General features: G+C 39.7%; 1 protein-coding gene across 1 annotated transcript in view; it reads right to left on the bottom strand.

Annotated features, from left to right (window-relative positions):
• Positions 1–27,603, bottom strand: part of WDR49 (WD repeat domain 49) — a 185,578-nt gene that overhangs the window by 87,307 nt on the left and 70,668 nt on the right. Inside the window, exon 7 of the mRNA XM_055569164.1 lies at positions 16,659–16,892. Coding sequence (XP_055425139.1) covers positions 16,659–16,892 — 234 coding nt within the window. The remainder of the gene's footprint in view (positions 1–16,658; positions 16,893–27,603) is intronic.

Below are 27,603 nucleotides of genomic sequence, written 5' to 3'. Positions count from 1 at the left end.
TATCAGCAGTCACATCCACAGCTCAGTATTGTTTTTGCTTTGCCTTCATCCCTTCATTCTTTCTGGAGTTATTTCTCCACTGATCTCCAGTAACATATTGGGCACCTACTGACCCTGGAAGTTCCTCTTTCAGTATCCTATCATCTTGCCTTCTCATACTGTTCATGGGGTTCTCAAGGCAAGAATACTGAAGTGGTTTGCCATTCCCTTCTCCACTGGACCACATTCTGTCAGCACAACAACACAAGAGAAGACTCTACACATGGACATCACCAGATGGTCAACACTGAAATCAGATTGATTATATTCTTTGCAGCCAAGGATGGAGAAGCTCTATACAGTCAACAAAAACAAGACTGGGAGCTGACTGTGGCTCAGATCATGAAATCCTTATTGCAAAATTCAGACTTAAATTGAAGAAAGTAGAGAAAACCACTAGACCATTTGGGTATGACCTAAATCAAATCCCTTATGATTATAAAGTTGAAATGAGAAATAGATTTAAGGGACTAGATCTGATAGACAGAGTGGCTGATGAACTATGGAGGGAGGTTTGTGACATTGTACAGGAGACAGGGATCAAGACCATCCCCACGGAAAAGAAATGCAAAAAAGGAAAATGGCTGTCTGAAGAGGCCTTACAAATAGCTGTGAAAAGAAGAGAAGTGAAAAGCAAAGAAGAAAAGGAAAGATATAAGCATCTGAATGCAGAGTTCCAAAGAATAGCAAGGAGAGATAAGAAAGCCTTCCTCAGCAATCAATGCAAAGAAATAGAGGAAAAACAGAATGGGAAAGCCTAGAGATCTCTTCAAGAAAATTAGAGATACCAAGGGAACATTTCATGCAAAGATGGGCTCCATAAAGGACAGAAATGGTATGGACCTAACAGAAGCAGAAGATATTAAGAAGCGGTGGCAAGAATACACAGGACAACTGTACAAAAAAGATCTTCATGACCCATAATATCACAATGGTGTGATCATTCACCTAGAGCCTGACATCCTGGAAGGTGAAGTCAAGTGAGCCTTAGAAAGCATCACTATGAACAAAGCTAGGGGAGGTGATGGAATTCCAGTTGAGCTATTTCAAATCCTGAAAGATGATGCTATGAAAGTGCTACCCTCAATATGCCAGCAACTTTGGAAAACTCAGCAGTGGCCACAGGACTGGAAAAAGTCAGTTTTCATTCCAATCCCAAAGAAAGGCAATGCCAAAGAATGCTCAAACTACCGCACAATTGCACTCATCTCACACGCTAGTAAAGTAATGCTCAAAATTCTCCAAGCCAGGCTTCAGCAATACTTGAACCATGAATTTCCAGATGTTCAAGCTGGTTTTAGAAAAGGCAGAGGAACCAGAGATCAAATTGCCAACATCTGCTGGATCATGGAAAAAGCAAGAGAGTTCCAGAAAAACATCTATTTCTGCTTTATTGACTATGCCAAAGCCTTTGACTGTGCAGATCACCACAAACTGTGGAAAATTCTGAAAGAGATGGGAATACCAGACCACCTGACCTACCTCTTGAGAAATCTGTATGCACATCAGGAAGCAACAGTTAGAACTGGGCATGGAACAACAGACTGGTTCCAGATAGGAAAAGGAGTACATCAAGGCTGTATATTGTCACCCTGCATATTTAACTTATATGCAGAGTACATCATGAGAAACGCTGGACTGGAAGAAGCACAAGCTGGAATCAAGATTGCCATGAGAAATATCAATAACCTCAGATATGCAGATGACACCACCCTTATGGCAGAAAGTGAAAAGGAACTAAAAAGCCTCTTGATGAAAGTGAAAGAGGAGAGTGAAAAAGTTGGCTTAAAGCTCAACATTCAGAAAACCAAGATCATGGCATCTGGTCCCACCACTTCATGGGAAGTAGATGGGGAAGCAGAGGAAACAGTGTCAGACTTTATTTTTTTGGGCTCCAAAATCACTGCAGAGTGATAGCAGCCATGAAATTAAAAGACGCTTACTCCTTGGAAGGAAAATTATGACCAACCTAGATAGCATATTGAAAAGCAGAGACATTACTTTGCCAACAAAGGTCCGTCTAGTCAAGGCTATGGTTTTTCCAGTGGTCATGTGTGAATGTGAGAGTTGGACTGTGAAGAAAGCTGAGCGCCAAAGAATTGATGCTTTTGAACTGTGGTGTTGGAGAAGACTCTTGAGAGTCCCTTGGACTGCAAGGAGATCCAACCAGTCCATCCTAAAGGAGACCAGTCCTGGGTGTTAATTGGAGGGACTGATGCTAAAGCTGAAACTCCAATACTTTGGCCACCTCATGCGAACAGTTGACTCATTGGAAAAGACTGTGATGCTGGGAGGGATTGGGGGCAGAAGGAGAAGGGGACGACAGAGGATGAGATGGCTAGATGGCATCACCGACTTGAAGGACATGAGTTTGGGTGAACTCCGGGAGTTGGTGATGGACAGGGAGGCCTGGCGTGCTGCAATTCATGGGGTCACGAAGAGTTGGACATGACTGAGCGACTGAACTGAACTGAACTGAACATCCATACTTAACCAATTTATACAAACTCTTTTTTTTTTTTTTTACTTTATTTTGTATCAGGGTTAGCTGATTATCAATCATGTGACAATTTCAGGTGCATAGTGAAGGTACTCAGTCATACATAAACATGTATCCATCCTCCCCCAAACTACCTTCCCATCCAGGCTGCCACATAGCCTAGAGTGTAACTTCTAGAGCAAATGACCTGGATCTTCATAATAATATGACGTAACACTTTAGTTATCATTCCATGTAACTGTGTTTCTATCTGCTTTGGTTTGTGCAATATGCACGGTGGTTAAGTACTGGGCCTGGAGCCAGTATGTTTGAGTTTAAATGTCAGTTTCTAAACTTGGATTCATTACTCAATCTCTATAAGCTTCAGTTTCCTCACCTATAAACCAGAGAGATTCATAGTTATCCCTCAAACCGTTTTTAAGAGGTTTAAGTAAGCAGATACTTGTAAAGCACTTAGCGCAGTATATAGCATACAATAAATACTTCATAAAAGTTAGCTAGTATTACTATTCCATTTAAGCTTAATAACCTGACCTCTTATTTGAATTCATGTCACTTTTCATATCCAAACCAATTTAATAAAAATATTTAATGACTTGGTTTCTTCCAGCCATGAGAATGAATGCAGACAGTTACATTTGAGAAACCAGCATTTTAGATGAACCTTGAAATTTAAAATTATGTCACAAGATTTTGCACATAATTGCTTAAGACTTTGGATTGTATTCATTAAAGACAAAGTCATGAAAACATAATATTCCAAACAAGTGAAAAAATGTTTAATTAATTGCCCTTATTCTTTTTTTTTTTAATGTATATATATTTTTAGTTGATGGATAATTGCTTTATAGAATTTTGTTATTTTCTGTTAAACATCAACATGAATCAGCCTTAGGTATACTATATATGTTCCCTCAAGGGAAATTTTTGATAGTGATCTTTGAAGAAAGGTTATGAAATTTTTTGTTGTTGTTTAGTTGCTAAGTCATATCTGACTCTTTTGAGACCCCATGGGCTGCAACCCACCAGGCTCCACTCTCCATAGGGTTTCTCAGGCAAGAATATTGGAGTGGGTTGTCATTTCCTACTTCAGGGGATCTTCCCAACCCAGGGATAGAACCTGCATCTTCTGTTTGATAGGCAGATACTATACCCCTGAGCCACCTGGGAACCATCTATTCAAAAATATTCATTGATCTATTATATGCTAAGCATTTCAGCACTAAAAAATATCCTTTGACAGAAACAAAAAAAAAGAAAAAGAAAGTAAACTATGTTCAAAGAAAGATGTGCTTACTTGTTCAAGACTGGCCTCGTTCACATTGCAAAGCATCTCATCATCCACCCACTGCTTTTATCTTATGCAGACATTTAATCAGGAGTTAGGAACCTTCGCTTTTTGCTGCTTTATACTCCCCTTCCTCTGCCTTAACTGGCTGAGCTCCAACATACCATTCATCACTTTTCAGCACGTTTCTCTACTCATTTCACAATTTCTCATGAAATCTGAATCAATAATGACAACAGTGTACAGCCAGTCAGATTTCATTCTATGGCAATCTGCCTTAAGGTGCAGTCTTCAGGAAAACCATGTGTTGAAATATAAGGACTGACAATGTCACAAACACACACCCAGTATTAACCAGAATCTACTCTCACTAAGACAATATCAGAATACAAGAATAACAAGACAAGTGAAAAGACATTCAAAGTCTAGTGAGAGAGAAGCATGTTTCACATCACTTGGCAGATGAAGAGGTTTGACTATCAGACGGTGAAGATGGTATTTATAGCAAAATGTTTTTATCAGTGATAAAACCCAGAAATAAGTATTGGCATCACATTTATATGCCACATTTTGATGATATCAAGTCCCTTTAAGTTTTCAGTTTACTCCTGACTGCTTCTCATCAGATGAGACCTTAACCGTTGAGGACCGAGCTTTGGCATCTGCAGAGCAGAAAATAGCATGGTCTTAATAACTACACTTCAGTGCAAATGGACCTTGTGAGCAAATCATTCTGATGGAGAAATGCTCCACCTTATGTACCAGAGCTAATCGCTGTTTAGGAATATAGAGGTCTTTTTGTCTCTCTCATCTGAAGCTGTCACAGTCAATCAGAAAATTGTAAGAGATGGGAGGCGCTATCCATGCCCCCTGAATGTCTTCTTGCTATTTCAACAACAATAAGCACTTCTATTCTATTTTATATGTATCTCAAGTTCTAGGTCTAGGCAAGAAGAATCAACAATTACAGAATTGCAGTGGCGGATGTTGCTTGCCTACCAAGGGATCAGGACATTTGATTGAATTGCTGTTCATAATTTTATTTTTTTTAAGTCAGTGCTGTTTATAGTTCTATAATATAAAGCAGGCTACCTCTTTTATTTCTATTTTGCATCAAATCTCTAGAAGTTACAACTCAGTAAGTAGTGAGGTGAGAAGAATAATAATATCTCAGAGGACTGGTACAGACAAAGAATGCAAATATTTTAAGGACGTCATTTTCCATTTATAAATCTTATTTGTCAGGTATCACCTCTTTCTAGATGAATTTATAATTGGACTTTTTAGATTCGTTCCTTGAGTTTACTGAACCCCTACAATATGCAAGGGCTTCTCTGGTGGCTCAGTAATAAAGAATCATCCTGCCAATGCAGGAGATGCAGGTTTGATCCCTAGGTCAGGAAGATCTCCTGTAGAAGGAAATGGCAGCCCACTCCAGTATTCTTGTCTTTTGGTAGTGGTTTAGTCGCTAAGTAGTGTCCTACTCTTGTGACCCCATGGACTGTAGCCTGCCAGGCTCCTCTGTCTATGGGCTACAGTCTATGGGGTCACAAAAGAGTCAGATGCAACTTAGTGAGTAAACAATAGGAACAGTATGCAAGGCACAAGGTCTAGGCACTGGTGATTCAACAGTGAAAAATTCCTGCCCTTATATTTAGTGGAGGAAGGTTGGAAGCAATGCAACTGAAAGACAAAAAAGACATGCATACATACGCACACATGTGCCCACACACACACACATACACACACAATATTTAACAGTGAAAAACATTATGGAGAAAACTATAACCAAGAAGAAGGCAAAGATCACTGGGAGTGGGTACAAACTTGGAGGCTCAGGGAGGTTTCCCTGAGGAATTATTTGAAGAAAGATATGACTAAGGTGAAGGAGGGAGCCATACAGATACCTGGGTGAAGAGAGTTCCAGGCAAAGTAAACAGCAATACAAAAGCCCTGAGACAGAGTGTCTTTAGCATGTTTAAGGACTAGCAAGGAGGCCAGCAAGGCTTAGGCAATGTAAATCAGGAGAGGGGCCACAGGCTGGGACCATCTGTGCTCATTTTTCAGGTGTTCAAAATACTCCCCAAATGACCAGGCACACACAGGGATTAGGGTATGAAGTCAGAAAAGCATCACTTCCCTTTTTTTGGCTAGTCTTGATTTAGCTTTTACTCCTGCTTTGTTCTGTGTATCTTTATACACAATACCCTTTGTTCTTTAAAGAAAATCTACACAGGAGGTATTATAATTCTTATTTTATAGATAATAAAACTTTGCTTAAAGAAATTAAATAACTTGCTCAGTGGAAATCATTGGGAAAGTCTGAGTCTAAAACCTCACCACCTCCTTCCTTCTGAAAAATTGCTGAGAAAAAAAACTACTTCCAAAAATAGTTGAGATTGCATTGGACTTGCAGGTCCTGATGCCACATGCTTGGAAGTTTTTATTCCATCCTAACAATGAGTAAAAACCTGGACAAACTGAAAAATCAACAACTCTTCTTCAACCACTCCAAGAAGCGAGATCATAGGGCAGATCTTTGCTCTCCAAATTGGAGAGACCAACAAGCAGATCGAGAAAATCACAACCTACCAGAGCAGAAACTCATGAACCAAAAACTCCCTGGGGAAGGGAGCTGAGAGAGGAAAATCAGAACTGTAACTGATGGATTACTGGAAGCTCAAAGTGGACAAGTCTGAGAGTCAAAAATTTTCAGGAGCTGGTCATAGGGAGCTCTCCCACAAGTTTACGAGTATTATTTTGAGGTTACAGATCAGGATAAAGAAAGGTATCTCATGCTCACATTAAGCAAAATAAAGCAGAAGTAGTTGTATTAATTTCAGAAAAATCAGACTTCAGAGCCTTTGTCCTCTGAAGGCTTTGAGCTGGGCTTCCCTGGTGGCTCAGATGGTAAAGAATCTGCCTGCAATGCAAGAGTCTGGGGTTCAGTCTTGGGTTGGGAAGATGCCCTGGAGGAGGAAACAGCAACCCGCTCCAGTGTTCTTGCCTGTGAAATACCATGGACAGAGGAGCCTGATGGGTTACAGTTCATGGGGTCTCAAAGAGTCAGACACGACTGAATGACTAACACTTTCACTTCATGTTCAGGCTTCAGAGCAGGGAAAGTTATTAAGAAAAAAGCAGGGCATTTCATAAGGACAAAGGTTAATTTGCCAAGAAAACATAACAATCACCAACGTGTATATGACTAAAACCTTTCTCAAACTATGTGAGGCAAAAGTTGTAGAATTACAAGGAGAAATACATGAACCCACTGTTATAGTAGGAGACTTCAGCATCCCTCTATCAGAAATGGAAAGAACCATTCTAGGCAGAAAACCAGTAAAGATGTAGTTGAACTCAACAACACCATCAATCAACTGAATATAATTGACATCTATGGACTACCTCACCCAACAGCAGCAAAACACACATTTTTCTCAAGCGCTCATGGAAAATTCACCAAGATAAAACACACTTGGGGTCATAAAACACCCCTTAACAAATTTAAAAGAATAAAAATCATACAGTGTCTGATCGCAGATCACAATGAAATTAAACTCAGAATGTATACAGAAAGATAACTGGAAAACCCCCGAACACTTGGAGACTAAACAACACATTTCAAACAAAGCATGGATCAAAGAAGAAACATCAATAGAAATTTTAAAATATTTTTAACTAAATGAAAATGAAAATATACCTTATCAAAATTTATGAGATTTTCTTCTAAGTCCCAGGTCAGAGAAAGCAGTGCTTTGAAGAAAAATCATGGCACTACATACATGTATTGGGGGGGGGGGATCTAAAATCAATCATCTAAAATTCTACTTCACAAAAGTAGAAAAAAAAAGAGTTAATACAATATAAATAAGAAGGAGAAAAGAAAAATAAAATTAGAATAGAAATCAATGAAATTAAAAATAAAAAATCATTAAAATTAATGAAACCAAAAGCTTGTTCTTAGAAAAACATTTAAAAGTTGATGATATATCCAGGCTAAGTAAAAAAAAAAAAAATGACAAAAGATGCACATTGCCAACATCAGAAATCAGAGACAGAACATCACCCAAGACGCCATACACATTAAAGGGATTATAGAGGTATGCTAAACAATTCTGTCCTTACAAAGCTGATAACCTAGATAAAATGGGCTAATTTGTTGAATGACATAATCTGTCCAAACTCACACAAGAAGGAGTCTGAATAGGCCTATCAGTTCAGTTCAGCTGCTCAGTCATGTCCAACTCTTTGCGACCCCATGAATCGCAGCACGCCAGGCCTCCCTGTCCATCACCAACTCCCGGAGTTCACCGAATATTAAATAAATTATATCAATAGCTAATAGTCTTCCAAAACAGAAAGCAGCAGATGTTGAGTTTTACCAAACATTTAAGGAAGGAATTATGCCAACTGTATACAATCTTATTCAGGGAAAAGAAGCAGAGGAAATACTTCCAAGCTCATTTTATGAGACCAGCATTACCAAAATCAGACAAAGACATACAAGTAGAGAAAAGTATAGATCTATATCCTCATGAACATAGTGGCAAAAGTACTCAACAAAATAATTTCAAATCCAACAAAGTATAAGAAGCATTTGATTGGTTCAACTTCTGAATATTAATGCAAACCATCATATCAATGCAATATTATCATAAAATTAATGCAACATAGTCATATCATTCACCAGAATGGGTGAATTTAATTCAGATCACCATTACATCTATTGTTGTGGGTAAGAACCCCTTAGAAGAAATGGAGTAGCCCTCATAGTCAACAAAAGAGTCTGAAATGCAGTACGTGGGTGCAATCTCAAAAATGACAAAATGATCTCTGTTTGTTTCAAAGGTAAACCATTCAACATCATAGTGATCCAAGTCTATGCATCAACTACTGATGCTTAAGAAGCTGAACAGTTCTATAAAGACCTACAAGACCTTCTAGAATTAACACCGAAAAAAAAAAAAAAGATGTTCTTTTCATCATAGGGGACTGGAATGAGAAAGTAGGAAGTCAAGAGATACCAGGAGTAACAGGCAAGTTTGGCCTTGGAATAAAAAATGAAGCAGGGCAAAGGCTAACAGAGTTTTGCCAAGAGAAAGCACACATCACAGCAAACAAGCTCTTCCAACAACACAAGAGACAACTCTACACATGGACATCACCAGGTGGTCAACACCAAAATCAGATGGATTATAGTCTTTGCAGCCAAAGATGGAGAAGCTGTATACAGTCAGCAAAACAAGACCAGGAGCTGACTGTGGCTCAGATCATGAACTCCTTACTGCAAAATTCATACTTAAATTGAAGAAAGTAGGGAAAACCATTAGGCTATTCAAATATGACCTAAATCAAATCCCTTACAATTATTCAGTGGAAGTAACAAATAGATTCAAGGGAGTAGATCTGATAGACAGAGTACTGAAGAAGTAAAGACAGAGTTTAGTAACAATGTACACAAGGCTGTGATCAGACCATCCCCAAGAAAAAGGCAAAATGGCTGTCTGAGGAAGCCTTACAAATAGCTGATAAAAGAAGAGAAGTGAAAGGCAAAGGAGAAAAGGAAGGATAGATCCATCTGGGTGCAGAGTTCCAAAGAATAGCAAAGAGAGATAAGAAAGCCTTCCTCAGTGATCAGTGCAAAGAAACACAGGAAAACAACAAAACGGGAAAGACTAGAGATCTCTTCAAAAAAACTGGAGATTCCAAAGAAACATTTCATGCAAACATGGGCATAATAAAGGACAGAAACAGTATGGACCTAACAGAAGCAGAAGATATTAAGAGGAGATGGCAAGAATACACAGAAGAACTATACAAAAATGATCTTCATGACTCAGATAATCACGATGGTGTGATTACTCACCTAGAGCCAGACATCCTGAAGTGTGAACTCAGGTGGGCATTAGGAAGCATCACTACAACAAAGCTAGTGGAGGTGATGGAATTCCAGTTGAGCTATTTCAAATCCTAAAAGATGATGCTGTTAAAGGGCTGCACTCAACATGCCAGCAATTGGGAAAATTCAGCAGTAGCCCAGGACTAGAAAAGGTCAGTCTTCATTCTAATCCCAAAGACAGACAATGCCAAAAAATGTTCAAACTACTGCACAAACTACTGCACAATTGCACTCATCTCACACGCTAGCAAAGTAATGCTCAAAATTCTCCAAGTTAAGCTTCAACAGTGAGCCAAAAAATTCCAGATATTCAAGCTGGATTTAGAAAAGGCAAAGGAACCAGAGATCAAATTGGCAACATCAAATGGATCATAGAAAAGCAAGAGAATTCAAGAAAAACATCTGCTTCACCGACAACAATAAAGTCTTTGACTGTGTGGACCACAATAAACTGTGGAAAATTCTTAAAGAGACGGGAATACCAGACCACCTTACCTACCTCCTGAAAAACCTGTATGCAAACCAACAAGCAGCAGTTAGAACTGGAACATCCGTGGAACAACAGACTGGTTCCAAATTGGGAAAGGAATACAAGGCTGTATATTGTCATCCTGTTTATTTAACTTACATGCAGAGTACACAATGCAAAATGTCAGACTGGATGAAGCACAAGCTGAAATCAAGATTGCTGGGAGAAATATCAATAACCTCAGATATACAGATGACAACACCCTTATGGCAGAAAGCGAAGAGGAACTAAAGAGCCTCTTGATGAAAGTGAGAGTGAAAAAGCTGGCTTAAAACTCAACACTCAAAGAACAAAGATCATGGCATCTGGTCCCAGCAGTTCAGTTCAGTCACTCAGTCACGTCCAACTTTTTGCAAACCGTGGATTGCAGCACACCGGGCTTCCCTCTCCATACCCAACCCCCAGAGCTTACTTAAACTCATGTCCATCGAGTCGGTGATGTCACCCACCCATCTCATCCTCTGTCGTCCCTTCTCCTCCTGCCTTCAATCTTTCCCACCATCAGCGTCTTTTCAAATGAGTCAATACTTCACATCAGGTGGCCAAAGTATTGGAGTTTCAGCTTCAGCATCAGTCCTTCCAATGAATATTCAGGACTGATCTCCTTTAGGATGGACTGGTTGGATCTCCTTGCAGTCCAAGGGACTCTCAAGAGTCTTCTCCAACACCACAGTTCAAAAGCATCAATTTTTCGGCACTCAGCTTTCTTTATAGTCCAACTCTCACATCCATACATGACTACTGGAAAAACCATAGTTTTGACCAGACAGACTTTTGTTTGGCAAAGTAATGTCTCTACTTTTCAACATTTGCCACTCCCATTAAATAGAATACCATGCAGCTGTCAAAAAGAAAGAAGATATTCTGGGTAATGAGATAAATAAAATGATCATTAGGCTGTATTGTTGGGTGGAAAATCAAAGTACAGAGCAGTGTTGCTGTGCATATAACATACTACTGTTTGTGTAAAACCACATAATTAATATTCTTAAATATTAAGAATTATTATACACATCTATTTAAAAGTGAGTATACATATTTGTGACAACAAATACATATTCACTTGTGTATGAATACAACAGCCCTTAAAGGGTACTCATGGATCTCATGAACTAGTTGCTTACAGCAAAGGAAACTGGTAGGTAGAAACAGTGATAAAAGGAAATTTTTACTGTATACCCTTCGTCTTTTTGAGTTTTGTAACACTGAAATGTGGTATTCCTTCCAAGCAATCACTTTTAAATAAACACGTATGTATATGTATACACACACGCATATAAGTGTGTATATATGTTGGCAAGCAGAATATTAGTTCCCCAACCAGGGATCGAACCTGGGTCCCCTGCAGTGGAAGCATGAAGTCTTAACCACTAGAACACCAGGGCAGTTCCTTGATCTGCCCTTAACACTAAGGCATTTCCCATGTCTTCAACAAGTGACCAGAGCTCATAGCCTCAATATTGACATGTAACCAAGTACAGCCTTAATCTGACCAGTGAAGAAAAGCCACATTAACACAAGTCACTTGGAGCCCAGCAGTAAGCAGGCAAGGAGAAAGTTTTCATCCCTGTTTATCTACTTATCAAGGAGAAACTCATTGATTTTGCCCTAAATACAAGCACAAAGAGGCATAATGTCTTGTAAAGTGGAGATAAATTTCCCTCAAGCTTGTCCATTTCCCTCTACTCAGATTTACAATTCCCATAGGAACTATGTATTGAATTGGTTAGACTCTCAAACATCACAATTCCCCCAAAATCGTGTGCAGAAAAGAGGACAGGAGATGCACTGTCACTAAAAGATTATACTTAACCCCATTTTAAATGAATGATTGACATCATGTTTCTTGTAAGAGTTGGTCCTCAAGAAACAGACACTACTCTGGGTAAAGTAAAGAAGGTCTAATCTTCAAATTTTCAAAGACAACATTCCATGGTGAATAACAGGAACAATGTCAGAGATCGTAGGAGTCCTGCCAGAGGCTGCCAGGCAGTTGCTGTCTGACATGTCTCTTTATATGATTAATGTGTTTACTCTTAAAGATTGGGTAACATAGTAAGATTCAGGAGGCAATTTGTGTACCAAATTATCTCATATACATATATTTTAACTTTGAAATTTATTCTTAAGATTTTGCCTTAGAGAGATAAAGTCATGAGTGTGAATATATTTATGCATAAAGAAATTCATAATAGCAAAATGCTCATCAAGGCAAATGCATCAGTAAATTATGATACACATACAGTGGGACTCTGTGCTGCTTTTTAAAAATGACGAAGGAGATCTACATTAGAAACAAGGAATTAATTCCAATATGTCATAGAATAAAATGTAGGTTATAGAACCATATTCAGGTGAAATAGTCTATGCACAGAGAGGTATTTAGAACATGTTGATGATATTTCAGCAATATTTAGTTCCTTATTTGAACTTTACAGAATTATTTTAATTTCTTGTAATAAGCAAGTATTGTTTTACAAAAGGTAAATTATTTCAATGGGAAAAATAATGAATATCACTGTCAAGATTTGATAATGCCTATTTACATTTAGCCTAACTATGTCCAGATGCAAAAAGCACTGAAACATCACCTGTTTTACAAAAGCACATCATTAGGATAAGTCAGAAATTTTCTCTTTTTCAGTTTAGATGATATCAACAAACACATTTTTAAAATTCCCCAACAATCATGGGTTTTTAAGAACAGCTTCACTTAAGAATTCTATGCAGACAGTTCATTAGAACTACCTCCAGGATATTGTGTGACTTTGATTCTTTCAAAATTGTGCATTCCAAGGACTCCCTTATCCTGTCCCAACTTGTTCTGCCACTAGCTGAGACGGTAAGCTTTGCTAAGTGAAATAAAGCTCACAGTCCATTTTCAAAGTCTCTGCATGGCTTAACATCACTTTCTTAGATTAGGATGTGAAGGTACCCAAAAGGCAGGAAGATAAGTCACAGAAATATGCCATGTCACTTTCATATAGGAATAATGGGAAGTTCTCATTGATGACCAAATAGAATGAAATAATAATAAGGTGTAGCAAAGTGTTGAAATGACAACATGTTGACATGTTTTCATTTGATTCAGATAAAGGGAAAGTATTTCAAAAAGACACCAAACCAAATAACCTAAGAGCACCAGCAGACTGAAAAAGCATGTGTTCCTTTTGAACTTAGATTTAGAAATAGCAACAATCGACCAAATCTAGAATTGAGCATTCGTTGCTGTTCAGAAGAGTGTTGGGAGTTGTAGGAAAATACGAAAGTGAAAGACAAGAATCTTTCCCTTTTATCAAACATGGGAGGAGAGAAAGTGAGACGGTAACTGTTTAGCTGGATAACAACTAGAAATGCAAGGGACAGAGGTGTGGCAGAAGATGTTCCTGGACACATCAGATGCAGAGAGGACCAGAGAGGAGTCCCAGAACTGAATGTTAACCAGCAAGAACTACCGTGGCAGAGAAGAGGAGGGGCAGGAAAAACCACTTCCTCATCTCACGGGGCCAGAGACAAAGCCCTATTCAGGGGTCCCTCTGCCTTTCTAACTCTTTCCAACTTCTGCTTTCATATGTCACATGGGTAAAATAAAGAGTAAGAAATATCAATATGTAAATAAGGAAGAGGTGTATTAAAAGCTTCAACCTGAGAGGTTTGGGGGGACTGGGGAGACTTGCCTGGGCTGACTGCTTGGGAGAAAGGAGAACTACCTCTGAGAAGCAGGACACAGCAGGGCGATGGCTGCAGAGACAGCCTTTGCTACCGTCATCATGTCTATGCCTGCCCCCCAACACACAGACACACACACTGTTGAAAATCAATAAGCCAAAGCTTAGACACGGGACGTAGTCTGCCAAACATTTGAACTCTCTTTTCTCTCTGTGTTCTCAAAGCTTTGATCTTTTGATTTTACACTATTAAAAAGTACTGAAGAATCCAAATAGCTTCTATTTATCTGGGAGACAGAGATAGAAATAAAGACAAAAACAGATAAACACATATATTTGCCATATTAGAAATTTAAACTGAGAAATCGTTAAAACACATAAATACAAAAGCACATTGTGCCATCAGTCATCACATAGCCTCTAGGAAACACCACTGAACACTCATGAAACAATGAGAGTGGAAAAAGTGGACAACAGATTAATATGATGATGAAAATAGTTTTGACCCTTTGAAAGGGTCTGACTTCCACAGAAATCTGAGATCACACTGTGAGAATTGCTGTTCTAACCTCAAGTCTGTATTTTTCCAAGACTAGACCTTGGTTCATTGAGTGAATGGCATTCACAATCTGACTCTAAGCTCCCTCCACTGTCTCAAGTCTCCCAATATTTGCTAAGTACCCACAAACTAGTCACACCAGAATAAACCCTCTCCCTGAAAAAAAACGCATTGTTTGTGCTTACACAGGTGGCCGTGTTGTACCATCTGTCTGAAGTTACTTCATTCTCTCCTTTCAGAGGTTCCCATTGGAGATTTCAGGGCTCTGCTAAACTGTCACCCACTCAGCCCTAGGCAGAATGGTCCTCTTTCCAAGGATAGCACTTTGCTTTTTCCTCTCTTCATTTTACTCTATTCCATTGTTTCTTTGTGAGTGAGTCATGTGTCTGGTCCCCTGATATCACCCCACAATCCTGTAATGAGCACCTGCCCAACAGTGAGCTCTGGGAAGATTCTCTGTATCTGAATCTCCTTGAACTATGGGGGTAAAGAAACTTTGTGGTATGTGAATCTTTGATCCCTCATTCCTGGCACCTGACACTTGTTCAAAACAGTTTCATTTGTTTTATATAACTACTTTGAAATGATCAGTTATCACTGGCTTATGGGTCTGTGGGTGATATTGTTTCCTTTGTACTTGATTGCAATATATATTTTTTGCAATTATAAATGTTACACAATGTTAAAGTGTTTCTCCATAGTTTAGCTGATAATAGGAAACATTTCTGTATGATACACAACTCTATGTACTTTATATACACTTTAACATTGCATTTAATTATTTATACTTTTGATCTCAGAAATAAAAGAGGCATCAATATCCAACTCATGTGTACAGAGATTCTTTGCATGTAATATTCCACATGTGCATATTCTGTTGTTGCCTATAACTGGCATATCCTTGTGTTATTTTGGCTTTATCTTCATGTTCCAAATGGAAGACTCCAGACCTTCTTTGTGTCCTATTTCCTGAATGCCTCATGGAAAATTGCTCATCTTATGGTCAGGCAATATAGGATCATAACATCTACACATAAACTCAGCACTTTAACTCTGCAAATCTCAATTAGCAGAACATTCTTCTGGAAAGAAATATATCTCTCAGTGGCCACCAGGGAGCCAAATTAACTGGCTGCCTTCATACAGTTCAGTAAAACATTTACTAGGGGATGTTTCACCCACAGATGGAATTCAAAATGGATTGTTTTGTAAAGGACTTTTATCTCCTAGAATAACCAGCAGAGTATTTGAAGTAGTGACATGACACACTACTCATTACTAACAAAGGCCTTTCCTCCCGTGGCACACCATCTGAACTACTCATTTCTGCGTGGATGCAGAAGCTTCTGCAGAAAGGAAAGAAGGATGGGCTGGAGTTATTGTTTAATAGGCCACAAGCTGGATACTGGCTGTCAGCTTGGCTCCTGCTGTTCTGTGACTGTCAGGCCTGGGGTGATCATGGCCACAGACTAAGCTCCAAGGGCAATGAAAAGGATTGCTCCACTCCCTCCACAATACCCACAGGCTGGCCCTCCCTGTCCTCTAAGAAGGGCTGTGGACCCTGTGGCATCTCCACTCCAGAGCAGCCCATTTTCTCATTGACATGCAGGGAGTGCTCCCATAAGCAAAGGCTGCAAAGCGTCATTAACGTGGTGGGGAGACAAACAACACTCGAGCTGCATACCAAGTGGCAGCACATTTAACAGAATCATTTTATTATGAATACATTCCGGGCCTGCCACAGCGAGCCACTCACCGAAACTGTGCCGGCAAAATGGATCTTTGCTAATTACATTTCATGCATATTTCAGATCTTTCCACAGGGATGCAGGGGGATGGTGATGGTGTGCGTAACAGGGAATTTTACAGCCAGGTTCACTTGCATTTGGCATCAAGAGCTAAACTAGAGGGTAACAAAGATAAGTTCAATTACATTCCATGCTGTGTTTGCTTTAGCTGGAATACTGCCTCCGAGTAACTCTATCAGTGCTGCTGTGGCTGCTGGTTGAAAATGAAATTACTCTCCAAATCCACCCGAATACACAGTCTTGCAGAAGAGCACACAGCTTAAATCATTTCTTTCCCACCTTTCCTTTTCTATATTTGTCCCCAGATTGAATTAAGGAACTGAATGTGGGCACATGTTAGGAGAGTGACAGAAAAGTATCGTTACCTGCTTCAAGACTGAATTGTAAAGCACACAAGTGACTGCTTTCTTGTGGCTTGTCACCCTCTTGCCGGCTTCACTTTTCATTGCCAGCAAAGCTAGCTGGTTATTGAACGAGATGAAGAGTCGTCCGTGGGCTTCATCAAAGTGGAAGAGACACCTGAAGTCCTGACTCTTGGGGAAAAAGCAAGAGATCCTCTGGATGGACAGTTGATGCTGAATATCCCAGAGTCTCAAAACCTGCAGGAAAAGTAACAGAGTCATAGGACTATGTCAAGAATTGTTCTAATTTTCTAACCAAATTTTCTCTAGCTCACCCTCAACCTCAGGCAGGCTCCCCATAGTGCTGTTAACTGTTCATCCTTATCTCATAGAACACATTTTTTGTATTTCCCTTCTCTGTTTCAGTATTTCCTCAAATGTAATCTCTTCTAGGGAAGGGATTTTGTTTTGTCTCAGTCCTCAGAAAAAATGCCTGCATTAAGTGTTTGTGCTAGGAAGAATAATTGTCTTCAAAGATATCCATGTGCTAATTCTTGGAAAATGTGAAATTGCTATCTTATATGGCAAAACAGATGTCATAAATTAAGGTCTTTGAGATGGAGAGATAATCCTGGTTGATTTGGACCAGTCTAGGATAATCCCAGGGCTTCCCAGGTGGCTCAGTGGTAGAGAATCCATCTGTCAATGAAGGAGATGTGGGTTCTATCCCTGGGTCAGGAAGATCCCCTGGAGATGGAAATAGCAATCTACTCCAGTATTCTAGCCTGGGAAATTGCATGGACAGAAGAGCCTGACAGGCTATAGTCCATGGGGTCACAAAAGAAAGACATGACTTAGTGACTGAAATTTTTCTCTCTCCTCTTTCACTTTCATCAGGAGGCTCTTTAGTTCTTCACTTTCGGCCATAAGGGTGGTGTCATCTGCATATCTGAGGTTATTGATATTTCTCCCAGAAACCTTGATTTCAGTTTGTGCTTCTTCCAGTCCAGCGTGTCTCGTACTGTACTCTGCATAGAAGTTAAATAAGCAGGGTGACAATATACAGCCTTGACGTACCCCTTTTCCTATTTGGAACCAGTCTGTTGTTCCATGTCCAGTTCTAACTGTTGCTTCCTGACCTGCATACAGGTTTGTCAGGAGGCAGGTCAGGTGGTCTGGTATTCCCATCTCTTGAAGAATTTTCCACAGTTTATTGGGATCCACACAGTCAAAGGCTTTGGCATAGTCAATAAAGCAGAAATAGATGTTTTTCTGGAACTCTCTTGCTTTTTCCATGATTCAGCGGATGTTGACAATTTGATCTCTGGTTTCTCTACCTTTTCTAAAACCACCTTGAACATCTGGAAGTTCATGGTTCATGTACTGTTGAAGCCTGTCTTGGAGAATTTTGAGCATTACTTTACTAGTGTATAAGATTAGTGCAATTGTGCAGTAGTTTGAGCATTCTTTGGCATTGCCTTTCTTAGGGATTGGAATGAAAACTGACCTTTTCCAGTCCTGGGCCACCGCTGAGTTTTCCAAATTTGATGGCATATTGAGTGTAGCACTTTCACAGCATCATCTTTGAGGATTTGAAATAACTCAACTGGAATTCCATCACCTCCTCTAGCTTTGTTCATAGTGATGCTTCCTAAGGCCCACTTCAGTTCACATTCCAGAATGTCTGGCTCTAGGTGAGTGATCACACCACCATGATTATCTGGGTCATGAAGATCTTTTTTGTACAGTTCTTCTGTGTATTCTTGCCACCTCTTCTTAATATCTTCTGTTTCTGTTAGGTCCATACCAATTCTGTCCTTTGTTGAGCCCATCTTTGCATGAAATGTTCCCTTGGTATCTTTAATTTTCTTGAAGAGACCTCTAGTCTTTCCCATTCTATTTTTTCCTTCTATTTCTTTGCACTGATCACTGGGGAAGGCTCTCTTATCTCTCCTTGCTATTCTTTGGAACTCTGCATTCAAATGAGTATATCTTTCCTTTTCTCCTTTGCTTTTTGCTTCTCTTCTTTTCACAGCTATTTCTAAAGCCTCCTCAGACAGCCATTTTCCTTTTTTGCATTTCTTTTTCTTGGAGATGGTCTTGCTCCCTGACTCCTATACAATGTCATGAACCTCCGTCCATAGTTCATCAGGCATTCTATCAGATCTAGTCCCTTAAATCTATTTCTTGTTTCCACTGTATAATCATTAGGGATTATACCTGGATGGTCTAGTGATTTTCCCTACTTTCTTCAATTTAAGTCTGAATTTGGCAATAAGGAGTTCATGGTCTAAGCCACAGTCAGCTTCTGGTCTTGTTTTTGCTGACTGTATAGAGCTTCTTAATCTTAGGCTATGAAGAATATAATCAATCTGATTTCAGTGTTGACCATCTGGTGATGTCCATGTGTAGAGTCTTCCCTTGTGTTGTTGGAAGAAGGTGCTTATCATGACCAGTGCATTCTCTTGGCAGAGCTCTATTAGCTTTGCCCTGCTTCATTCAGTATTCCAAGACCAAATTTGCCTGTTACTCCAGGTGTTTCTTGACTCCTACTTTTGCATTCCAGTCCCCTATAATGAAAAGGACATCTTTTTTTGTTGTTAATTCTAGACGGTCTTGTAGGTCTTCATAGAACTGTTCAACTTCGGCTTCTTCAGCATTTCTGGTCAGGGCATAGACTTGGATTACCATGATATTGAATGGTTTGCCTTGGAAATGAACAGAGATCACTCTGTCATTTTTGAGACTGCATCCAAGTACTGTATTTTGGACTCTTTTGTTGACCATGATGGCTACTCCACTTCTTCTAAGGGATTCTTGCTCAGAGTAGTAGATATGGTCATCTGAGTTAAATTCACCCTTTCCAGTCCATTTTAGTTGACTGATTCCTAAAATGTCGATATTCACTCTTCCCATCTCCTGGTTGATCACTTCCAACTTGCCTTGATTCATGGACCTAACATTCCAGGTTCCTTTGCAATATTACTCTTTACAGCATTGGACCTTGCTTCCATCACCAATCAAATCCACAACTGGGTGGTGTTTTGCTTTGGCTCCTTCTCTTCATTCTTTCTGGAGTTATTTCTACACTTATCTCCAGTAGCATATTGGGCACCTACCAACCTGGGGAGTTCATCTTTCAGTGTCCTACCTTTTTGCCTTTTCATACTGTCCATGGGGTTCTCAAGGCAGGAATACTGAAGTGGTTTGCCATTCCCTTCTCCAGTGGACCACATTTTGTCAGAACTCTCCACCATGACCCATCCATCTTGGGTGGCCCTACATGGCATGGCTCATAGTTTCATTGAGTTAGACAAGGCTGTGGTCCATGTGATTAGATTGTTAATTTTCTGTGATTGTGGTTTTTAGTCTGTCTGCCCTCTGATGGAGAAGGGCAGACAGACTGCCCTTATTTCAAAAAGTGAAGAAGAACTAAAGAGCTTTTTGATTAAAGTGAAAGAGGAGAGTGAAAAAGTTGGCTTGAGGCTCAACATTCAGAAAACTGAGATCATGGCATCTGATCCCATCACTTCATGGCAAATAGATGAGGAAACAGTATCAGACTTTATTTTGGGGGGTTCCAAAATCACTGCAGATGGTGATTGCAGCCATGAAATAAAAAGATGTTTACTCCTTGGAAGAAAAGTTATGACCAACCTAGACAGCATATTAAAAAGCAGAGACATTACTTTGCCAACAAAGGTCCATCTAGTCAAGGCTATGGTTTTTCCAGTAGTCATGTATGGACGTGACAGTTGGACACATAAAGAAAGCTAAGCACCAAAAAATTGATGCTTTTGAACTGTGGTGTTGGAGAAGACTCTTCAGAGTCCCTTGGACTGCAAGGAGATCCAACCAGTCCACCTTAAAGGAAATCAGTCCTGAATATTCATTGGAAGGACTGATGTTGAAGCTGAAACTCCAATACTTTGGCCACCTGATGTGAAGAACTGACTCATTTGAAAAGACCCTGATGCTGGGAAAGATTGAGGGCAAGAGGAGAAGGGGACAACAGGGATGAAATTGTTGGATGGCATCACCAACTCAATGGACAGGAGTTTGAGTCAAGTCTGGGAGTTGGTGATGGACAGGGAGGCCTGGTGTGCTGCAGCCTACGGGGTCACAAAGACTCAGACACAACTGAGCAACTGAACTGAACTGAACTGAAGTGGCTAAACAACAATATAACCACAGGGAGATTAAAGTTACAGAATGTAAGATAAACTCTGCCTAGGGCTTCCCTGGTAGCTCAGTCAGTAAAGAATCCGCCTGCAATGCAGATGACTGGGATTTGATTCCTTGGTTGGGAAGATCCCCTGGAGAAGGAAGTGGCAAATCACTGCAGTATTCTTGCCTGGAGAATCCCATGGATAGAAGAGCCTTGGCAGGCTACAGTCCATGGGGTCGCAATTAAAACTACCACCGGTGTTCCTGGCTTGGAGGATGGACAAAAGGGGCTATGAACCAAGGGAGTTGGAAAAGGCAAGGAAACAAATTCTCCTCCAGTGCCTCCAGAAAATAAGACAGCCCTGTGAGTACCTTGATTTTAGTCCAGTGAGAACCAGGCTACAATTCTAACCTACAAAACATAAAAGGTGTGCTGTTGCAAACCATTGAGTTTGTGGTTATCTGTCAAAGTACCAAAAGAAAATGAATACAATCTCTTTCTCTATATAGATAGAAGAATAGACAATAGCTAGCTAGGTAGATAATATATGTATTTTTTGTGAAACAAAATTCTTTACTGTCTGAGTCACCAGGGAAGTCCATTAAAGGAAATCATGTTCAGATAACACAGACAATTAAGGCACAAAAATGCCACACACATGGACAAGCACTGAAGGAAATGGGAAGAGGAGCTCTGCAGCTGCCAGTGTTGCCACTGTCAGTCATGGAGTAGAATTAACACAGTGCAGTGAGGGAGAATCAGGCTTTCCTGGTTGCTCAGAGGGTAAAGAATTTGGCTGCAATGCAGGAGACCCTGGTTCAATACCTGGGTGGGGAAGATCCCTGGAGAAAGGAATGGCTACCTACTCCAGTATTCTTGCCTGGAGAATTCCATGGACAGAGGAGCCTGGCGAGCTACAGTCCATACAGTTGGAAAGAGTCAGACATGACTGAGCGACTAATTCTTTCAGTGAGGGCAAGTCAGAATGAGAGGGAAAAACCCTTCCAAAGGGGGCTTCAGGCCAGTTCTAGGGCCAGACTTCTTCGGCTGTCATCTTAGCTCTGTCCCTTACTGCAGTGAACTCTAGTAAGTTTCTTTGTCTCTCTGAGTTTTTGATGTGATACCTACCTGAAAAATGAAAGGGAATGTCACTCAGTCATGTCCGATTATTTGCAACCCCATGGACTATACAGTCCTTGGAATTCTACAGGCCAGAATACTGGAGTGGGTAGCCATTCCCTTCTTCAGGGATCTTCCCAATCCAGGGATCAAACCCAGGTCTCCCGCATTACAGTCAGATTCTTTACCAGCTGAGCCACCCCCTAGCCAGCTGAGGGAAGCCCAAGAATACTGGAGTGGGTAGCCTATCCCTTCTCCAGTGGATCTTCCTGACCCAGGAATCAAACCAGAGTCTCCTGCATTGCAGGCAATTCTTTACCAACTGTGCTATCAGGGAAGCCTGGTACCTATGTAATCTGACTCTATAAAGATTGAATGAGAGCCCATGTCAAGCATTTGGCATGATGAGCTATATGTAGTAAGTGCCCAATAAATGTTTTATTATAAGTGTATTTTATTCCTTTTTATTATATAAATATTAGAACCTTAGAGCAGAAAAAGTTTCTTTCAAATAAACTAGTGTGCTTTATCCAGTGTGAGAATTATTTCTAAATTATCTATAAAAGATGGCCCCTTTACACAAGTGTTTATTACTCCATAAGGCAAGTGACCCTGTAGTTTTAACCTATTTTAAATCTTATACTCCTTTGGGGGAAAAAAATCAGTTGAAAACGATGGTGCATCCCCTCCTCTTAAATGCACATATTCATATATGAGCACAATATTTCACAGAATTTCTTTGGATACATAGATACACGAATCTCCCATGCAGATCCTGGGATCCCATGGGATAGGAATTCCTATAGAACTATGATAAGCCAAAGACTTCCTTCTCTTTCCCTACTTCTCTTTTCCCTACATCTCTTACATTTCCTACTCTCTTTCCCTACATCTACATAAGTCTCTTCATGCACCTCTTGTCCAGGGTAGATGACCCCCAGTTCCTTCTAAATCATAGCATCATTTGTAGATCCCACTCTTGATTCTCTCACTTTGTCTTTTTTTTTTTTTTTTTTTTTTTTTTTTCACTTTCTCTACAGGGAGGTTGGTCATCCAGGCCTTGATAACTTTTTCTAAAAAATGTAATAAGATATGTCCATTGTGTAAAATCCAATAGCATTAAAATGTTTTGTTTTTTTTTATCAATTCATCCCTCTCAATCCCAAGTCCCCATTCCCCCCACCCCCCATCTCAGAGACAGCCTTCTTTGACTCTTTCTGAGTTATGGTTTTCTCCATAACACCAAATAACAGCTGTTTGTGTGTGTGTGCATGCATGTGTGCCTGTGTGAATATAGCATATATTAATTGTACATCGAATAACACTCTCTTCTGAGAGAAATATTTACTTACACTCCTATTCTCCCTTTCTCATCCCCTTGCCCCAATCTAAACATTGTATTTTTTAGTCCTAAACATTGTGTGTGTGTTAAGTTGCTTCAGTTGTGTCTGATTCTTTGTGACCCCATGGACTGTAGCCTGCCAGGCTCCTCCAGTCTCCAGGCAAGATTACTGGAGTGGGTTGCCATTCCCTCTTCCAGGGGAGCTTCCCCACCCAGGGATCAAACCCTTGTCTCCTGCGGCTCCTGCACTGGCAGGCGGATTCTTTACCACTGAGCCACCAGGGAAGTCCTAGTGTTGTACACTTTAAAATAATATACTTACACAATATTTAATGTACCATCAATAGAAGACAGCATATCTCTACTCACCAATATATAGCACGAACACCTTAGGGTCCCCAGAATTGGGCCAATATTTCAAGTGTGTTCTAACCACTGTTACAGACACTGTGATTTCTTTAAAAACCCTATTTTTACATTAGCTAAATAAGCCATTCCAATATGCATTGCCCTTACCTGAGGTCCTGACTGAGTAAAACTCTAAATCTTATTCCCATGAATAAACAAGGCAAACATCTAATATTCTACCTTCAAAAATCTGATGTTGTAAGCTAAAGTTAGGATTTTTCTAGTTTCAAAGTATAAGAATACAGTTTTGAATCCTAATTATATTATATTGATAACTCCTCCCTGATTTGTCCACACATCCCATGGAATACTGTAAATGGTAAATAGATATTTTCTTAATTTTCTGAAGGCTATGGTTCATCTAATAACTATGTTTTTATCCAGCTCACTGAGGAAAAATATTAGCTAGGATAAGTCCAAAAATATAACACTTCCATAAACAAAGCTTGCCTCAACTTCTACGTGGTTATTTACCCAATTGCAGATCTCATCTAATTCACAAGAAAATGTTATGAGGATTTTTCAAAAATCTTGCAGAAATGAGTATGCTTGGGGTAAACCGGATCATGGCATCCAGTCCCATTACTTCATGGCAAATAGATGGGGAGACAGCGGAAACAGTGTCAGACTTTATTTTGGGGGGCTGCAAAATCACTGCAGATGGTGACTGCTGCCATGAAATTAAAAGACGCTTCCTCCTTGGAAGGAAAGATATGACCAACCTAGACAGCATATTCAAAAGCAGAGACATTACTTTGTCAACAAAGGTCCACCTAGTCAAGGCTATGGTTCTTCCAGTAGTCATATACGGATGTGAGAGTTGGACTATAAAGAAAGCTGAGTGCCGAAAAATTGACGCTTTTAAACTGTGGTGTTAAGACTGTTGAGAGTCCCTTGGACTGTAATGAGATCCAACCAGTCCATCCTAAAGGAAATCAGTCCTGGGTGTTCAATGGAAGGAGTGATGTTGAAGCTGGAACCCCAATACTTTGGCCACCTGATGCGAAGAGCTGACTCATTTGAAAAGATCCTGATGCTGGGAAAGATTGAAGGCAGGAGGATAAGGGGATGACAGAGGATGAGATGATTAGATGACATCACCGACTCAATGGACATGAGTTTGGGAAAACTCCGGGAGTTGGTGATGGACAGGGAGGCCTGGTGTGCTGAGATTCAAAGGGTAGCAAAGAGTCGGACATGACTGAGCGACTGAACTGAACTGATGTATTGGGTAATGTATCCATTTACTAACACTTCTAGCAAACTTAAACTGACATAGTCAAACCCTCCCAGATAAAAAGCATTACCAATCCTTCTAACCCCAAGACTATATGTTTATAAAAGTACACTGGGTTTTCTTGGCAATAATATTTTTATTAAACAACTTATTCTAATTCTTAAACCTTATAATTTTTATTTAAAACATTCTGGCAACTCTCAGGCAAATGTTTATCCTCAAAAATATAAATCCTATAAGAACTAAGACTTTCAAATGTATTTCAAAGTGTTCTAAATATAATAGGATTGATAAGTTATTATTTTGAATGTTAGAGTCACAAGGTTAAACACATCCATATCACTCTCAAACTCTCATATAACTTAAAATAGTTATATCCCCATTGTTCAAAATCCTCTCTTGTTTGGTATGAATTTGTTCCTAAAAAAGCTGAAATTAACTTTATTTTCGGAGAATTAACTTCATTTTAGAAAAACAATATGGGGCAAGATTGAGTATAGATTAACAATAACCCAACAATATTAATGGATTATAATTTCCCCAGAATCATTTTCCACATGTTGTTCAAATCATTTATATTGACTTTAATATTTTGTTGACATTTAGTCACATTTAATTAAATGAAAAATTAAAAATAGATGAGTGATAACCTCTACTCTATGACAGGTGAGTTCCTGCTATCAGCAATCAAAACTAGAGGTGCTTTTTAAAAATCATAGTGTGTATCTTTATTAATTTTTCTTAAAATTAATTTTTACTTTTCTTCTTTCCCTCCTTCCCTTGAAGAACCCTTAATTCTCATAATTAGTGATCCTACCAAGTTCCCTTCCATCTTTAACTATCTAGTTTTTCTTTCTACTAAGAACCAAAGCCAACAATATTTATATAGTGTCATCAATGTACAACACAGAGTTTCTTTTTTTTTAATTTATTTATTTTAATTGGAGGCTAATTACTTTACAATATTGTATTGGTTTTGCCATACCTTGACATGAATCCGCCATGGGTATACACGTGTTCCCCATCCTGAACCCCCCTCCCACCTCCCTCCCCATCCCATCCCTCTGGGTCATCCCAGTGCACCAGCCCTGAGCATCCTGTATCATGCATCAAACCTGGACTGGCAATTCGTTTCACACATGATAGTATACATGTTTCAATGCCATTCTCCCAAATCATCCCACCCTTGCCCTCTCCCACAGAGTCCAAAAGACTGTTCTATATATCTGTGTCTCTTTTGCTGTCTCACATACAGGGTTATCATTACCATCTTTCTAAATTCCATATATATGTGTTATTATACTGTATTGGTGTTTTTCTTTCTGGGTTACTTCACTCTGTATAATAGGCTCCAGTTTCATCCTCCTCATTAGAACTGATTCAAATGTATTCTTTTTAATGGCTGAGTAATACTCCATTGCAACAGTGTTTCACTTCTCCCAGAAATAATGTCATGGCATGTGACTTCCCATATGATTTTCATTTTTTCCTATACTTACATACTCTATGATAGTGATTATTAATCTTGACACTAAAAATACCAATGGTGTTTGAGAAAATGCTTATGTTTGGGCCCTTTTCCAAAACCAATTAAATCAGACTGTCTGAGGATGGGGCTCAAGCATGAGTTTTCTTTAATTTCCCAAGTATTTCCACTGTATTATACTTCAGCTTTTCAACTTGCTTTTAAGGTCTCTTTCTCTCAGCTTAATCAGTAATATCATGTGGCTTGGCTTTCAGTTCAGATCAGTTCAGTCACTCAGTTGTGTCTGACTCTTTGGGACCCCATGAACTGCAGCACACCAGGCCTCCCTGTCCATCACCAACTTCCGGAGTCCACCCAAATCCATGTCCATCAAGTCAGTGATGGCATCCAACCATCTCATCCTCTGTCGTCCCCTCCTCCTCCTGCCCTCAATCTTTCCCAGCATTAGGGTCTTTTCAAATGAGTCAGCTTTTTGCATGAGGTGGCCTAAGTACTGAAGTTTCAGCTTCAACATTAGTCCTTCCAATGAACCCCCAGGACTGATCTCCTTTAGGATGGACTGGTTGGATCTCCTTGCAGTCCAAGGGACTCTCAAGAGTCTTCTCCAACACCACAGTTCAAAAACATCAATTCTTCAGCACTCAGCTTTCTTTATAGTCCAACTCTCATATCTCTACATAACTACTGGAAAAACCATAGCCTGGACTAGACAGACCTTTGTTGATAAAGTAATGTCTCTGCTTTTTAGTATGCTGTTTAGGTTGGTCATAACTTTCCTTCCAAGGAGTAAGCGTCTTTTAATTTCATGGCTGCAATCACCATCTGCAGTGATTTTGGAGCCCAAAAAAATAAAGTTTGACACTGTTTCCACTGTTTTCCCATCTATTTCCCATGAAGTGATGGGACCAGATGCCATGATCTTCGTTTTCTGAATGTTGAGCTTTAAGCCAACTTTTTCACTCTCCTCTTTCACTTTCATCAAGAGGCTTTTGAGTTCCTCTTCACTTTCTGCCATTAGGGTGGTGTCATCTGCATATCTGAGGTTATTGATATTTCTCCCGGCAATCTTGATTCCAGCTTGTGCTTCCTGCAGCCCAGCGTGTCTCATGATGTACTCTGCATACAAGTTAAATAAGTAATATCATGTGACTTGGCTTTAAAAGCCAGATAACTGTGCTCCCCTAATCAGCCTATATCTCTTTAATCATG

The sequence above is a fragment of the Bubalus kerabau genome, chromosome 2, assembly GCF_029407905.1.
Source record: "Bubalus kerabau isolate K-KA32 ecotype Philippines breed swamp buffalo chromosome 2, PCC_UOA_SB_1v2, whole genome shotgun sequence".
NCBI lineage: Eukaryota > Metazoa > Chordata > Mammalia > Artiodactyla > Bovidae > Bubalus > Bubalus kerabau.
This window is presented reverse-complemented; position numbering and strand designations above follow the sequence as displayed.